Source organism: Pseudophryne corroboree, chromosome 1 (genome assembly GCF_028390025.1).
Source record: "Pseudophryne corroboree isolate aPseCor3 chromosome 1, aPseCor3.hap2, whole genome shotgun sequence".
Taxonomy (NCBI): Eukaryota; Metazoa; Chordata; class Amphibia; order Anura; family Myobatrachidae; genus Pseudophryne; species Pseudophryne corroboree.
In genome coordinates this window covers 520,585,569-520,603,427 of record NC_086444.1, presented here as the reverse complement: position 1 = coordinate 520,603,427, position 17,859 = coordinate 520,585,569, and the positions used below count along the sequence as shown (strand labels likewise).

Below are 17,859 nucleotides of genomic sequence, written 5' to 3'. Positions count from 1 at the left end.
TCAAATTGGGGTCCATTAAGGTTCAAATTTCGGCCCTGTCAATTTTCTTCCAGAAAGAATTGGCTTCAGTTCCTGAAGTCCAGAAGTTTGTCAAGGGAGTATTGCATATACAACCCCCTTTTTGTGCCTCCAGTGGCACTGTGGGATCTCAACGTAGTTCTGGGATTCCTCAAATCACATTTTAAACCGCTCAAATCTGTGGATTTGAAATATCTCACATGAAAAGTGACCATGCTGTTGGCCCTGGCCTCGGCCAGGCGAGTGTCAGAATTGGCGGCTTTGTCTCACAAAAGCCATATCTGATTGTCCATTCGGACAGGGCAGAGCTGCGGACTCGTCCCCAGTTTCTTCCTAAGGTGGTGTCAGCGTTTCACCTGAACCAGCTTATTGTGGTACCTGCGGCTACTAGGGACTTGGAGGACTCCAAGTTGCTAGATGTTGTCAGGGCCCTGAAAATATAGGTTTCCAGGACGGCTGGAGTCAGGAAAACTGACTCGCTGTTATCCTGTATGCACCCAACAAACTGGGTGCTCTTGCTTCTAAGCAGACGATTGCTCGTTGGATTTGTAGCACATTTCAACTTGCACATTCTGTGGCAGGCCTGCCACAGCCTAAATCTGTCAAGGCCCATTCCACAAGGAAGGTGGGCTCATCCTGGGCGGCTGCCCGAGGGGTCTCGGCATTACAACTCTGCCGAGCAGCTACGTGGTCGGGGGAGAACACGTTTGTAAAATTCTACAAATTTGATACCCTGGCTAAAGAGGACCTGGAGTTCTCTCATTCGGTGCTGCAGAGTCATCTGCACTCTCCCGCCCGTTTGGGAGCTTTGGTATAATCCCCATGGTCCTGACGGAGTCCCCAGCATCCACTAGGACGTCAGAGAAAATAAGATTTTACTTACCGATAAATCTATTTCTCGTAGTCCGTAGTGGATGCTGGGCGCCCATCCCAGGTGCGGATTGTCTGCAATACTTGTACATAGTTATTGTTACAAAAATCGGGTTATTATTGTTGTGAGCCATCTTTTCAGAGGCTCCGCTGTTATCATGCTGTTAACTGGGTTCAGATCACAGGTTGTACAGTGTGATTGGTGTGGCTGGTATGAGTCTTACCCGGGATTCAAAATCCTTCCTTATTGTGTACGCTCGTCCGGGCACAGTATCCTAACTGAGGCTTGGAGGAGGGTCATAGGGGGGAGGAGCCAGTGCACACCACCTGATCCTAAAGCTTTTACTTTTGTGCCCTGTCTCCTGCGGAGCCGCTATTCCCCATGGTCCTGACGGAGTCCCCAGCATCCACTACGGACTACGAGAAATAGATTTATCGGTAAGTAAAATCTTATTATTTATAAGACAGCACACTGTTATGAATATTTAAGCTGGTGGTACAGGGTCCAGAAGGGGGGAGGAACCAGCACTCACGTTTTGATTTAAAAAAAAAAGAGAGATTCTTTTTATTCTTACAGATCCATAGAAGTCCATATGATAGCTGTTTCAACCACAGCAAAGTGGTTTTCTTCAGGGGCTGATTGCACAGTGTCCAGAGGCTGTATAAATAGCATATTAAAGGAAGACCAACACTAACCATGCTGCAAAGAAGCAGCTGAGCTGCCTGCAAGCTTATTGGTGGCTGCCCATCAGCTGTGTGGGCAGGGTTTAACGTGTAAGCAAAGCTGACCCTGCACCTGACAACAGCTCCTGCCGTGTGTGCTGGACATTGTCATGTACACTTTTGAACTGTGTGTTACAATCCGCAGCAGCGCTGCAAGTCATGGTCACAAATGACAACATGCATACAAGGAAATTAAAGCTTTGTATGATCAGGGACCAAACGTGCAGATGATATAATGGGGGGGAATTCAATTGTTTGGGTGTATTTTTTTTTTTTTTTATCCTATCTAATAGACAGGAAAAAACAGACTTCCAACCAACTTTTCAAACAATTGAATTTCCCCCTGTGTGTCCATAAAAATGATAGGTGAACAAGTGAAGGAAGTGACAGGGACCAAATAACCATTGCAAAATGAGACTGAAGCCATACAGTCAATGATAAGGGGCTGATGTACAATTGCAGCGCTTTCCGTGCTGTTAAATGCTGTTATGTAATAACAAGGTATGCCAAGCAGTTGTAAGAACATGTACCAAGCTGCTGCTCCCCAAATTTCCAGCAGTTTATACTGCTGCACCTGTGTGTAATGCCCACATGTACCCTAAGGTTCATATATGTGTGTGCAAATCTGGCTCTGGTACTAGCCAGGAAACTAGGGTCGTTCTTTTTTTATTTGATATATTTGTAACCATTTTTCTCTGACGTCCTAGTGGATGCTGGGTACTCCGTAAGGACCATGGGGTATAGACAGCCTCGCAGGAGACTGGGCACTCTTAAAAGAAAGATTAGGTACTATATCTGGTGTGCACTGGCTCCTCCCTCTATGCCCCTCCTCCAGACCTCAGTTAATATCTGTGCCCGGCCAGAGCTGGATGCACCCTAGGGGCTCTCCTGAGCTTCCTAGAAAAGAAAGTATTTGTTAGGTTTTTTATTTTCAGTGAGATCTGCTGGCAACAGACTCACTGCTATTTGGGACTGAGGGGAGAGAAGCGAACCTACCTGCTTGCAGCTAGCTTGGGCTTCTAAGGCTACTGGACACCATTAGCTCCAGAGGGATCGAACACAGGCCCAGTCCTCGGTCGTCCGGTCCCGGAGCCGCGCCGCCGTCCCCCTTGCAGAGCCAGAAGAACGAAGAGAAATTGAAAATCGGCGGCTGAAGACTCCGGTCTTCATTAAGGTAGCGCGCAGCACTGCAGCTGTGCGCCATTGCTCCCTTAGCACACCACACACTCCGGTCACTGATGGGTGCAGGGCGCTGGGGGGGGGGGGGGGGGGCGCCCTGGGAAGCAATTAGATTACCTTACTTGGCGAAAAGCACATAATACAGTCTGATAAACTGTATATGTGCATTAACCCCCATTAAAGTACATAAAAGGACAGAAGCCCGCCGCTGAGGGGGCCGGGCCTTCTTCCTCAGCACACCGGCGCCATTTTCTCTTCACAGCTCAGCTGGAAGGAAGCTCCCCAGGCTCTCCCCTGCAGTATCCTGGTACACAAAGGGTAAAAAAGAGAGGGGGGGGGGGGCACATAAATTTAGGCGCAAAACTGTGTATATAAGCTGCTATAGGGGAAAAATCACTCAGTATAGTGTACATCCCTGTATTATATAGCGCTGTGGTGTGTGCTGGCATACTCTCTCTCTGTCTCTCCAAAGGGCCTGGTGGGGGAACTGTCTTCAAATAGAGCATCCCCTGTGTGTGTGGTGTGTCGGTACGCATGTGTCGACATGTCTGAGGTAAAAGGCTCCTCTAAGGAGGTGATAGAGCGGATAAGTGTGTGGGAGGGTGTCTCCGTCAACAACGCCAACACCTGTTTGGGTATGTGTAAGTGCTGAGGTAAAAGGTTGCACAAAAGGTTAGGGAACAGAAAGGAAATCTACCCTGGTCTGTCCCTATGTCACAGAGTCCTTCAGAGTCTCTCTATTCTCACTATCCAAAATAACAAAGTATCGACACGGAGTTTAACTACACTGTCGACTACGATAATGCAAAGTTACAGCCAAGAGGGCTAAAAGATGTTCAATATATGATTATTGGAATAAAAGATGATTTGCATATCACTGATGACTCATCTGTCCCTGACACGAGAGTACACATGCTAAGGGGAAGAATGCTGAGGTAAATTTCCCTCCTTTCATGAGGAAAAAGACCGGGAATCTCCAGACAAGAGACGGCAGCTTCCCACAAGAGAGTTCTCAGGCTGTATCCTTTCCCCACTAGGGCCAGGATGTGTTGAGAATCTTCCCCTTGGGTGTCCTGTTTGCACTAGCTATTCTCAGGGATCCTGCAGATAGTGTGCACATTCTAGTATACTACCCAGACCGGCGATTGTGTCGGCATGGGTTTATAGCGCTGTGGCAGCGTGGACAGGTACCTTATCAGCAGAGATTGAGACCCTAGTATGCATATAAATATTTTAAGATGCTGTCTTAAGTGATAGATATATAATTATAAAGCATGCCCAAAGGGACATGAGTATACTGGGTCCTAGAGACAAAAGCTATGTCGATTTCTGCTTGACGTGTCCTGTAGAATATACATTGGACAGATGATGCCGACTTAAGAGGCATATGGAAGGCTGAGGATTGTGTGGAGAAAGGTTCTCGGGCCTGGTCTCCACAGCTATAGCTGGTAATTCTGATATTTTGCCTTATATTCCTGCACAGCCTAGGAAAGCACGACATTATTAAATGCAGCTTTTCGAATAAAGAAACAAGAAAGTCTGAGGTGTGTCCTTTCTTGTCAGAGCCGGGGGCAGAGGAAAGAAGCTGTACAACACAGCTAGTCCCCAGGAACAGAAGTCCTCCCCGGCCTCTACAAAAATCCACCGCATGTCGCTGGGGCTCCACAGGCGGAGCTAAGCCCGGTGGGGACACGCCTTCGTAAGCCACAAGTGGGTTCACTCCCTGTTAGATCCCTGGGCAATAGAAATTGTATCGCAGGGATACAGGCTGGCCTGTGAGAAGATGCCCCCTCACCGAGGACCCGGCGGGCTTCCCCCCAAGAGAGGGAGCCAGTGTTAACTGCAATTCGTAAATTGTATCTTCAACAGGTGGTGGTCAAGGGTCCCCTCCTTCAACAAGAGGGTGTTATTATTCGACCATGTTATAATCCCGAAACCAGACGGTTCGGTTAGACCCATATTGAATTAAAATCCCTGAACATATACCTGAAAAGGTTCAGGTTCAAGATGGAATCGCTAAGAGCGGTCATTGCAAGCCTGAAATGAATCGGGACATAAGGGATGCATACTTTCGTGTCCCCATTTATCCACCTCATCAGGCGTATCTCAGAATTGCGGTACGGGATTGTCATTACCAATTTCACCAAGGTAATGGCGGATATGATGGTGCTCCTGAGGAAGCAAGGTGTCACTATTATCACATACTTGGATGATCTCCTCATAAAAGCGAGATCAAGAGAGCAGTTGCTGGACAGCGTATCACCTTCTCTGGAAGTGAAACGGCAACACGACTGGATTCTATATATTCCGAAGTCGCAGTTGGTTCCTACAGCTCATCTGCCTCGCCTAGGCATGATCCTAGACACAGACCAGAAGAGGGTTTATCTCCCGATAGAGAGAGCTCAGGAGCTCATGACACTGGTCAGGAATCTATTGAAAACCAAAACAGGTGTCAGTGCATCACTGCACTCGAGTCCTGGGAAGGATGATGGCATCATACGAGGCCATCCCCTTCGGCTGGTTCCAAGCAAGGACAATGGAACTTACTGGACAAGTGGTCCGGATCACATCTTCAGATGCATCGGTTAATCATCCTATCCCCCAGGGCCAGGGTGTCTCTCCTGTGGTGGCTGTGGAGTGCTCACCTTCTCGAGGGCCGCATATTCGGCATTCAGGACTGGGTCCTGGTAACCACGGATGCAAGCCTCCGAGGGTCACATCAATATCCTGGAACTAAGGGCCATATACAACGCCCTAAGTCAAGCGGAGTTCCTGCTTCGCGACCAACCGGTTCTGATCCAGTCAGACCGCAGGGGCTCATGTAAACCGCCAGGGCGGCACAAGGAGCAGGGTAGCGAGGGTAGAAGCCACCAGAATTCTTTGCTGGGCGGAGAATCAAGTAAGCGCACTGTCAGCAGTGTTCATTCCGGGAGTGGACACGACCTCCACCCGGGAAAGTGGTGACTTCCCCGCACTGTCACTGGTTGCCTGTGAAGAAGGGGAGTAGCTCCTCTTAGGCTGGTCAGTGGTCTGGTCACCCTTACTGTGTCTCCCTCCCTGTGTCTCCCTCCGCCTGCAGTGTTGAATAGGTGGGTGAGAGCGGCGGGGACCCGGCTGGGGGGGGTGCGGCAAGTTACCATTGAGAGCAGGGGGCAGTGCGGGAACCCGGCGGGCGGGAGCGGAGGGGGTGCGGCAGCATGTATGCAGCCTGAGCATGGCTGTGTGCGGCGGGGACCCGGCGCGGGGGGGGGGGGGGGGGCTGCGGCAGGAGAATAAAAGTGTATAAGTGTTGAGGGCAGGGGGCAGTGCAGGAACCCGGCGTGCGGGAGCGGCGGGGACGGGGGTGCGGCAGCCTGAGCATGGCAGTGAATAAATTAGTATTGAGGGCAGGGGGCGTGGCGGGGGACCCAGCAGGGGGTGTATTAAGTATTAAGAGCAGAGATGGCAGGGAGCATGCTTTGACAATGCTGCTGTCTGTCTGTGATGGGGAGGAGGGAGGGTATGATAGCACCTATGTCTTGACATAGGCGCTATCATACCCTCCCTCCCCCCATCACAGACAGACAGCAGCAATATTGTGAAAGCATGCCCACATTATACCCACCAGTCCAGTGATACTGCCGTATGAGTCCAGTTCAGTGCTTACAGACCAACATCTTGAGAATACTCTGCGCATAGCGACTTCTAACATTGATGCCAACATCGACAAGCTGGCCAAGCAAAAACAATGCCAAGTTTCCCACTGATATGAACTTATTATAATAACAAAGGTAAAGTAGACCATGTTTCATTCATTAAATTACAATAATTATCTTTTGAAGTCTTTTTTATGGTCTTATGAGTCTAGAAAAGGTCTCATTACAATCATAAATTAAAATTTAGATTCTAAATACCGCAGTATAGCTTAGTGGCCCTCGGCTTCGTTTCATTTTTTTATGTGGCCCACACTGTCTTAAAGGTTGAAGACCCCTGATGTATAGTATCCTATATATGTTGGTTATCCCATCTGTATTAGGGATTTGCTATTCTTTTAATTTGCAGGCATAGCTTTAAAATGAATTCAGTATTGTATCAAGAAACACCTGAGTTTTACTTTAAAATCCATAATGCAGTGATTTTGTTAAAGACAAATTGGTTATATGTAGTGTTTAATGTTGCCTTTGTATTCCACTCTGGCTTGAGTGTGACCTCCTCCTTTGTGGTTCTTTTAAAGCTTCACATTGCAGAGCACCCCGCTGGTCATCTGGTACTGAAATGGTTAATAAAGCAAGATAAAGACTTAAAAGAAAATGGTAAAGAAGGTAAGATGCTGCATGTTGAATATTGTGATATCTTAAACAGAATATAAAGAATACACAGACTACATCAGACTTGAAGGACATATTAAACAATGTACAGCCTCCACTTTCTATTTAGGATCACATGCTATAATTCTTACCTTTATGTTGCCGTAACACATGAGCTTCTGCACATACTTTCTGTTGTATTTGCATTATTTGTGCATACTTTTCCCTTTCAGATGGCATGTCTCCCTCACAGTGGGAGCTATTGAGGCGCACATTTAGGAGTTGGGGCAGACCTGAAATTATTATATAGATGTATATGATCTGCCAGTTCTATGAAATGAACTGATATAGAAGATTTGCTGACCAAAGCGCAGCTCTGCCCATAATGTGATTGATGCTGCTTCTCTGTGGATTTGTAGCTTCTCGAGTGAACTTATCATTGTTGGCATTCAGTAGTTTTAGTGGCAGCAAAGTCCTGTCATTTACTACTGCTAAATAGTACAAGAAAACCATGCCACATAATTGGTGGTGTGGTCTCCTATCCTGTTAACTGGCTCTCATTATTTTGGAGCGAGCTCTTACATCTCAGTCTTGTTGAAAGGGACCTTGCATGCATAGCAGATTACTGTCCCTGCTCTGTTGTATGTGAAGTCAATGGCCCTATAAATTGGGGTGGAGGGGGTGACCCGGCATTTCTCAGGTACATTATTCTAGTTTTATTAGTACGTTTAAAAAAATGTCCTCAGTCTGGGACTGTTATTGAAGGCCATAAATCATATAGACTATGTGGATTATTATTATCCTTTATTTATGTGGTGCCACAAGGGTTCTGCAGCAACCAATTACAGCGTACATAAACAAATAATCAAACAGGAAAACAGCAACTTACAGTTGAAGACCATATAGGACAAGTACAGGGTAACTAAACAGAGCTAAATCAGCAGATGACACTGGAATAAGTATCAGGTGGCAGAAGACTGCTGGATTTGGTGCAGTTGAAGACTATTAAAGTAAGAAAAAGGATAAGCACATGAGGGAAAAGGGCCCTGCTCGTAAGAGCTTACATTCTAAAGAATGATGTTCTATTACAAATTGAAGATCTTATATCACTGTGCTAGTATATTGGGAGATTAAGCACTTGTCCTTTATACAATTTAATGTATCATAAAGGGGTTTACACTTCAAATAAATATCTCCCAATAATACATGCTATGTATCAGGCTGCTGAGTCTCACATTCAGCTTATATAGCTAATCATCCCTTTTGGCAATCTGCTCATATGTATAATATATGCAATGCAGCACAGCAGCAGTAATGGAAACACTTGGCACTGCATGTCATAAATGGCCAAAAATGATCAGTGTGGTTTCTCACTATGGTCCAGATTTATCAAGCCTTGGAGAGTGATAAATTGCATGGTGATAAAGTACCAGCCAGTCAGGAGGCGCTCGATATTCCGGCTGTCAGGATCCTGGCGCTCTGCATGCCAGCGCGGGGATACCGACAACTATTCTCTCTCTTGGGGTGTCCATAACACCCCTGGAGGGAGGCGCCATCGTGCCCGCAGCGTCGAGAGCGCAGCAAGCCCGCAAGGGGCTCTTTTGCGCTTGCTCCGCTGCCGGCATTCCGGTGGTCAGGATCCCGGCGCCGGTATGCTGGGCATCGGGATCCCCATCACCGGTCTATCGTAGTAGACCCCCTGCCAATCCGCTCCTAAATGTCATATTTGAAACACAGCCTGTAATATGACAGGAGCTTATTGGTTGTTACTTTATCACCGTTCCCTGTACTAATTACAGTGGTTATTTAAAGCAAAAACTACTTTATATATGTTTTTTATATAACACTAAATCAGTTGTTTTCCTTTCTAACTATTTACTAGGGATAAAACAAAATTTGCCTTTCCCTATTAAAAATGTATCTAAATTGCAGCCTCTCCATCATTGGCTCTGCACCAGAATACTAGTGCGGCTAAATAGTGTTGCTGTTTGTTTAATTTACATATGTGTGTCCCATGTTATGAATCCAAAGTCCACGCTAAAGAAAGAGGCAAAAACCAACTCAGAAGTTGCTTTTATGAGGTGATCCTCTGTTTAGTTATCTGATATACGTACCTTTCATGAAGGAATGCTATCCAAATCAGCCATGTGATAAATGGGCATAACTTGTACAAATAGACAGTCTTGGGCAGATGCTATAAAACAAAAAACAATTTAGCATATTATAACATGTTGCAAGGTCTTCTAACATTGAGAGCTTGTGATTAATGAAGCATACATAGGCCTGCCTGTTTTGCATTACATGAGTGTGCTGCAGAATGTTATTTCCTGTTTTATAAATTAGTTAGCTCTTATGTATGCAAGTGCCATATGATAATGTTCAGTCCTTAACTGATATGGCATACAGTAGTTTGTGCCATAATGTATAGGTTCACTGACAGTATGTATGAGTAATATTTGGTGGGCATAATGGTACTTTTTAAAATGCAGTACAGTAAGTGAATTAGATATATTCAGTCTTTTTAATGATGTTACTTTTCTAACCACAGAATGCTTTGCTAGAACATTGGTAGAACAAGTGGGCATCAAGAAGCTCAGCAGTTGGGCACAAGTGAACAGAGGGGCCATAGTCCTGTGTTGGTAAGGAAAAGGCTATTCATTTTTCTTTACTTACTGGTATGTATGTGTGTGTGCATCAATGTATAATGTGTTAAGTGTTTAAAGTGGATATAGTGTTGTTTCAATTAGCATTGTAGACACTGCTGGTTTCTACAAGACTTGGTGGAAAATATAACTGATCGTTAACCTGTTTATAGAGCAATTTTATGAAGAAGAAGAATGGCGGGCTGTCTCTTATACCCCTTTCACATCGCACAAATAAACCGGCATCGACCCGGCATATTGCCGGGTGGACACGGGTCAGTGTGCCGTGTGAAAGCGCCATGGCGGAATTCCCGGGTCGCCTGACTCTGTAATTCAACCCGGAAATAAAGCAGTGTTATTCCCGGGTTCAATACTGGATCAGTGGCTGCGTAAACGGATTCCCGGGTCGATGCGACCCGGGACCCGTTTACTAGATAGGGAGAGGCGGTGCGGAGATGAGCTCATCTCCCAGCTCCGACTCCGCCCCCTGCCGACTCCGCCCCCCTGCCGCTATGGCTATGGAAAGCCAGCACTGGCAGCGCAGAAGTCTCCAATGCCGGATCCCACCCGGGAAGGACCCGTTTGGGATCCGGCATTGGAGATCTGAAAGGAGTATTACTGTTCTTTGTATACTTCTCAGTGATTGTAAGGTAGTACAAAAAAACATTGTTAAAATAAATACACATAGTAACTTTGACCTTCAGATTGAATCTCATGTATGTGTATATTAACTAATTCTGGGGTTGGCGTGTGAAGCAGTGAAAAGAGTCTAGAAGCAGACAAGTACAGAAGTTGTCCATGGCAACCTATCAGCATCTACCTATCATTTTATAGAATGTACTTTATAAAAGGTTCATCAAAGATGATTGGTGGCTATGGCTAAGTGTACACTCTGATACAACAACAGCTATGTGTCTAGATTCCAGGCATATGATTGTTTTTTAATGCAAACAAAGGGTTTTTCAGTGAGGACCTTTAAAGAAGAGTGTTTCATTTGCTTAGATTACCATGAAAGATTAGCTATACATGGCATTGTTTTGAATATACTATCTATATAAATGAATATTCCATATACATGGAAATGTATTGTGGGCTGTTGTATGTATGAATAGCATAGTATTATGTCATATTGTTGTATCCACCTATACGTATTATGTGTAATCGACACGAGGACAAGCCAAGCTAATTCCTCCTTCTGTTAGCCCCTGCACTCTTCACCTCGCTCTAATCCTCATTAGCAATGGCAGACTGAGTTTTGCAAGGCGACTGACCCTTAGGAGAAATGTATCTGGCTCAGACATTGCAGTTAGGCCCTGTAGCTTGGCTTGCAATGAGCCACATCTCAGCAAATGCATGATACTCTTTGTTGTTAGCTAATAGTCATCAACTCTTCTCCTGTTGTTGTCCTTGGCTGTTTAAATAGTTCTATTCATAATATCAGTGTGTAAGCAATTCATATAGTATATGGTATGATTTCATTTTTTTCTTCGGATTATGTTGTTTAAATAGTTTTATGTGTACACAATCGTCTTCCTAGTGTTTAGTTTCACTTTGAACTCCAGTAAATAAACGTATAATTTTTACATACTCTGTGCTGCTATTAAAAAATGTGCATCTCGTAGAGGTAAAGAGGTTTAACTGTAAAAAGACCTACATGGTACTACAGATGTCTTCTCATGCATCTTACCTCAATATGCCATGCACCGTGAGATGCCTTCCGTTAGTCAGCTGGCAGTTCCTGTGCAACTCTTCTAACGCTGGGCATCTTTTTTTGCTGACAATGTGTCAACAATGTGTCTACTGATTAAAATGATATGCAACATTGTTTACATGTAAACACTATCAATTCATATGCACAAAAAGACAGCCGGTGCTGGTAAACGCGCTCACAACTAGTAGTGACTAGAAGGACTGTTCAACGTGACTGTAGCAACAATGAAAGAGGAGACATCTGTACACGTCAGGGAAATGACTGCAGGTTTGCTTCTCTGCCAGTCACTGAACAGGAGTACAAAAGCTGTTCCCCTGATTGTGTCCTGCTGGATTCACACACTTCTAAGCACACAGTGCTAAACTTAAATGAGGAAGAATGCATCATTTAGAAGGGGGAATAGGTAGGTGTGGATTTCACCTCTTTAAAGACATGAAAGCACAGTGCCTTATATGGCTTCAGAGGTCCTGTTGTGTACGAGGGTTGTGCAATAAATTTGCAGATGGACAAAAGTATTATACAGTATATGCAAGTATTTACCAGAGGAGTCTATGCAAAGTTGCATGCGCTCAAACCACTTGGCGAAGCAGCTGGACCAGTCCAAAGCAGGTATGACTTCTACGTGCTGGCTGAAGGTCTCCGCTGCAGCTCCCGGTGAGTCAAAATGACTCCTACACATCTTGTGCTTGATTTGTGGCAACACGAAGACCCCAACTGGGGTCCACTGGAGGTGCTGTAGATACAGGATTCATCACCACTGATTGTTTAAGCGACCGCCATCAAACCTGCCCAGCATGTTGCGGCACCAAGTCACCAGAGCCTCCTGCTCTTGAGTCCGCTGATGGGACACAAAGAATACAGAGTCTTTGCTCAGGCCAATATTTTCATTAGGTATCAAGCAGATGGATCCCGATGAGATGCTTATTTCTTCTAACTGGGCCACGGTCACCCTGACATCCACCTCGACTATGGCCCGCACGGCAGCAAAGTTGTCCTCTGTTATAGCAGACACAGGTCAGCCGCAGCATTCAACGCCTTCCAGAGACTGTCTCCCGCACCGAAATTCTGCAAACTACGCAAACACAGTTGTTTGGCATGGTGCTTCCTCTCCAAAAACAGCTTACAGTCAGTCAGAACTTTCCTGCTGTCGTAGAAGATTATAGCTCTGTTAAACTCCATAACGAGATTATAAAGGAAATGAACATGGTGACGTCTTCAGTGTGCAGTGCTGCTTATATGCGGTTCTGTGCCTTGACATTTTTACGGAAACTTTAGTCAGAGATTGGATTTCGCACCAGTCATATCGGGCCTACTCTACCTATTCACTGCACATCTGGAAACTTATTACACACCCCTTTATAACATACTGTAGCCCTAAATATCATGTTGTGACTTTCATACAGTGCATCCTGGATAAAGCTCTAATAGCCAGGTCTGGATAAATTCTTCCAAAAATTAGGACTCAAGTTTTAGTAGCAAGAGTGGCACAAGTCACAAATGTACTGTGCAGCGAAGCAACCGTGGTTTCAGACTCTGGATTTAAAGTGGCAATTATATTCACTACAATACCGGTGTTTTTTTCTATTGAATATAATTGCCCCTTTAAATCCAGAAGAGGCAGTGGCTTTGAAAAGCATTGTATTCTATATTTTAGCCCCTAGAGTAGGTTAGAAACATTAGTAGGTCTAATGTACAGCATATAGTTAGACCATATTCAACAATAATTAGCAATGGACAGAATTTACATTTGGGAATTTATTATATACAGTGTGATATCCCTGTCATCTGCTCACCCATCCCTTTACAGACATCTAGTGCATTGGTATGGAACAGAACTAGGTCAAGTCTGTCGAAAAAAATCCGGCACTGTGGAAAACCACGTGTATTGGCGAATTTGCCGCTGATACACGTGTTTTGGCAAATACGCAAGCGTTTTCACCTGTATTTGGCGCAATTTTCGCCCATGCCGATTCGACAAAAAATAAAAGTGAAACAGCATGGGTGAAAATGCCCGCAGTTGAATACCCTGTACAGAATTAGTGCTGTTTTTTCGACCAGTCGGGGGGGAAAACTGCACTTAAATGAATACCCCCCTAAGTGTTCACTTTTAAGCTGTATGTGCTACATATGACAAATATGTATCACGTTGGTGTCTATTCATGAAGCAGTAAAAAGAGGTGGAGAAGTGAGCCAGTGGAGAAGTTACCCATGGCAACAAATCAGCGGCTAAGTATCATTTTATAGAATTAATTTTATAAACGTTACCTCAACACTGATTGTTGTCACGGGCAACTTCTTTACTGGCTCACTTCTCCACTCTTCTCGCTGCTTCATGAATAGACCCCATTATCTTGTATGCATGTGCCTTTTACTATATACGAAGGCATAAAGAAAATCATATTAAAAACCTAAAAAACCCCAGCTCTCTTCTCTTATTTCAATTTTTAATGTTGCACACCGAAAAGGAAAAAGTAACATTTATTATCCCATTTGTATGGTAAAATATATGACCTTTTGATGGATAATCCATTAAACCTCTTTAACGATAGGTTTCTTTCAGGATCAAAGGTATTGTAAAATGTGGAAGTTAGGTGCACCTGTAAAGAATATCCTAAAGGGGGGTACTCACGGGAGAGATGTGTGCTGAGCGATCTTAACACAGACCGCTCAGCACACATCTCTCGATGTGCTGAGCGAGGGGGAAAGCCAACGGGGTGCCGCTCACTTCACACAACGGTGAAGTGAGCGACCCGCTAGATTGAGCCTGCATGCAGGCTCCATCTAGCACCGGCGATAGCGATGCGCGAGGCCGCGCATCGCTATCGCTGGAGGGCATACACACGGCAGATCCGTGCTTAAAATCTAAGCAATCTAGCAAGATTGCTTAGATTTTAAGCACGGATCTCTCCGTGTGTACCCCCCTTTACAGAAATGTTTCTACGATTTGTCCAAGTCGGCAACTTAACTATAAGTATTGCTTAACACTTTTTAACAAAAAGAGTGCCTGAATGTATATGACCTTGTACCTGAATTTTATTCAAAGAAATGTAACGTGGTGGTGTTTTTAGGGGTCTAATCTTTGCTCACTGGTCCAAGATCAACCCCATTATGAATCTTGAAATCTGTCAGCTTGTATTAGCTTAGCCCTGCCAATCATCACCGCTTGTCTTGTCTCAGAAATCACGGCACCAGTTATGTAGTTAGGGTTTCAAAGTTTGAGTAGAGAAATGCTGTTTTACTGACGAATACATCCATTTAGCCAAACAGAGCAAAACTCGCATTTAATATTCCAAATACTGTGAAAGCAACACCCTGTAGTGTCTGGATATAAAATATCATATGAGGGGAAATTATCCCATCTTATGCATGTTTGTGTTCCACGGAAAATAGTGTCTTCATTTTACTTGTCCGTGTCCTGTCACATATTATCATCAGGAGCCATATGCCCAGGTACTGGTATTTATAGGGATCAATACTCCAGTGTGTCTGCTGTATGTCCTTCATCTATCCATTGTTTTTAAATGGTATACATCACATGTGATTTACAAACATGCGGAGAGTATATTTTACCAAGGATATCACTGTTTGGGAACATACAATAAGATTGTACTGCACATTACTATTTGACCACCTTTCCCTGTCTTTTTACAATCCTTTATACATGGTTCTTAATGTGTTGTAGTGCGTAAAAAAGAATGAGCTATAAGGCACTAAGAGGTAGAGACTGGTGATAGCAAATAAACAAGCACTTTCCATAAAACACTTTCTAATACCTTATTTATTCTGTATTTAAGAATAACTATGAGAATATAAGAATAACTATGATTATAAGAAGAAAGCGTTTGTCAGCACTTGTCCTCATCTTTAGTTATACAGTAAAAATTAGTTATTTGTTTCATTTATAAGAGCAGAAAAATAATTTAATCAGCATTGTATGTTTTAGATGACACCAATATACATTAATTTATATATATTTGTGCTGAATGTAGGTTCTTACATGCTTTGCTGTTTATCACTTAATGCTGTTGAAACCGTACCTACTGCTAAATTATGGTATTGTTTGTAAAATGACTTCACATGTTACTGCAACAAAAATCTCTGCACAGTACTGTCTATTTTGCTGAAATTGTGTGTCTATGGGATCTTTGATTTATACGTATTATATTTTGTCTTTATTTTAGTCTTTTACAGAGTTCAAATGAAGAAATTGCCATTCAAGTAAAAAATGGACTCAAGGGCCCTCTGTCTAACCTAAAAGACTCCAAAAACACAAAAGCAATTGAGGCCTTAATAGAAAACTTAAACTCTCCTTAGCGGTGGTGTTTCTTTCCATTGTGCAGTTGAATAATTGCCTGTGTAAAATCTGTAGATGTGATTTACTGTTTTAATGGCTATGGAGGGAACTGTAAGAATGTTTTATATTTATAAATAAAACTCCTTTACAAACATGGTTTGGCGTGTCTTTTATAGTCTAGCTGTAAACTTATGTCCTCAGTGGTACAGGGTTTTTAATGTTTTGTACGTGATTTGTTTATTACCATAAATTTGTCATCTATAAGTAGTGCTAGTAACACTTTTGTTAACTGTCGCACCACAGCTGTGTTAAAAGTGTGTAAACCTTAAAGCAGGCACTCCTCGGTCGTCAAGGCACACTAACAGTCCAGGTTTTACTGCTATCCATGCTTGAGCACAGGTGACTTAATCCGTACCTGAACTAATTTGATTTAACCATCTGTGAGGAAGCAGATTGTAAGCTTGCGAGCAGGGCCTTCCTACCTCTATGACTGTTTGTTATTACCCAGTTTGTTATATCATTGTTATTTCCAATTGTAAAGCACAACGGAATTTGCTGTGCTATATAAAGAACTGTTAATAAATAAATAATATCCCTAGAACCTGGACTGTTAGTGTGCCTTGAGGACCGAGGTTGGGAATGCCTTCCTTAAAGGGATGTTTAACATTGTGGTGTTTGGGAGGGGGTGGCTTGTGCCAGACGTGACAATTGGAGAATAGTGAGGCTGCTTATATGATGAGATAAGTGGAGAGGGCATATATCTGGTATAAACTCCACTCTCCCCTCCCACTGAGGAGTCCTAGTTGACTGGGGGCCTGATTCCAATATGGCCAGTATTGCACAGCTGCAAAGAAGCGGCTTTGCATTACTGTACAAAAAAGTATTATGCTGCAGGAGGCATCTGTAGGAAAAAGACTCCTCCTACCAGAATCTGCGCTTCCGGTGCTGTGTCCAAAGACTGGCCATCGGACCTTCTCTGCTGGGTCAGGGAAGTTTAGGGTTTGGCACGCACATAAAAGGGGTCCTGGTTGCCAACGCCGCTCCGCACCACCACCACCACCACCCATCCCCCCAAACGCTGCAGCATGTCAATCATTGTGAGCAATCACACAGGCGCAGTTCTCCCATATGTAAACCATCAGGCTTGTGTACTAATCCGAATCAGGCCCTTGGTTAGATATGTAATGCTTACTGAGGGGATATAATGTGACCAAGGACCACTACCACACGCATTACATGTCATGTACATAATATGGAATAGAACACTTGTAATGTATGAGCCTCAGAGCATATTAATCCACTACTGAGGACTAGAAGGTTTTTCCACAAGTAATACTGATGCAAACAGATATTGTGGTCAAATTCTCCTTTTATATAAATGTAAAGTTAAAACATTCAATTTGTATCTGTAATCTGTTATGATATGCTTTAAAATTAATTTCCACAGTGGTTGTGATTTAAGACAGGAGTGCATAAGAGCAGTGATTAACAGATGATATTTCTAAATGGCATTTGAGGGTAGAATTGCTTTCCGAATTTCAGAATATGCTGTTAAACTTTTGTTTTACTAAACTTAAATGTAATCACAAGAACACATAAACCTAAGCAAAGATCGCTTCTCTCCTTATTCTATACTAAATATAACCAAGCGGCCAAATTATTATAATCAGCCAGGCGATTTTCTGAAGTTGCTGTTCCACAGAAAATGCTGACATAGGATGTCTGCATAACTTCTCATTTCCGTTCTTCTATCGATGCAAAGACTAATGAAGTATACCGTATCACTCATAAAATAATGTGTATACAACCCGATCTGATGGACTTTGAACATGGAGTGATTGTTGGTACTGGCAGTGGTGGGGCAAGCATTAACAGGAGAGCGGCAGTTAATGTCTCCACAGGGTGGACTGCCACAAAATTGGGTCCGAGAGCAAGGCCTGTGGTCATAAAAGGATGTTCGAGAGGAACAGAGAGTGGGCAGTCTTGTTCAGTCCCACAGATGGGCAACAGTTCATCACATTATGGATAATTCGATACATGGACCAATTCAGATGGCCTCTCAATAAACATTGAGCTGCACATTACACCCCATGGGCTGCATAAGGCCTGTCCATACACTACTGCTATTTGCTGCAA

At 43.8% G+C, this 17,859-nt stretch overlaps 1 protein-coding gene across 4 annotated transcripts in view; it reads left to right on the top strand.

The window, feature by feature from the left end:
- The window catches only part of PUM3 (pumilio RNA binding family member 3), a 236,768-nt gene extending 220,891 nt beyond the window's left edge, over window positions 1–15,877 (top strand). For all 4 annotated transcript variants that reach the window (XM_063913956.1, XM_063913954.1, XM_063913955.1 and 1 more), the window contains exons 16-18: window positions 7,004–7,091; window positions 9,625–9,715; window positions 15,611–15,877. In XM_063913956.1, coding sequence (XP_063770026.1) covers window positions 7,004–7,091; window positions 9,625–9,715; window positions 15,611–15,743 — 312 coding nt within the window. In that variant the 3' untranslated portion in view covers window positions 15,744–15,877. The remainder of the gene's footprint in view (window positions 1–7,003; window positions 7,092–9,624; window positions 9,716–15,610) is intronic.
- The last annotated feature ends 1,982 nt before the right edge of the window (window positions 15,878–17,859 follow it).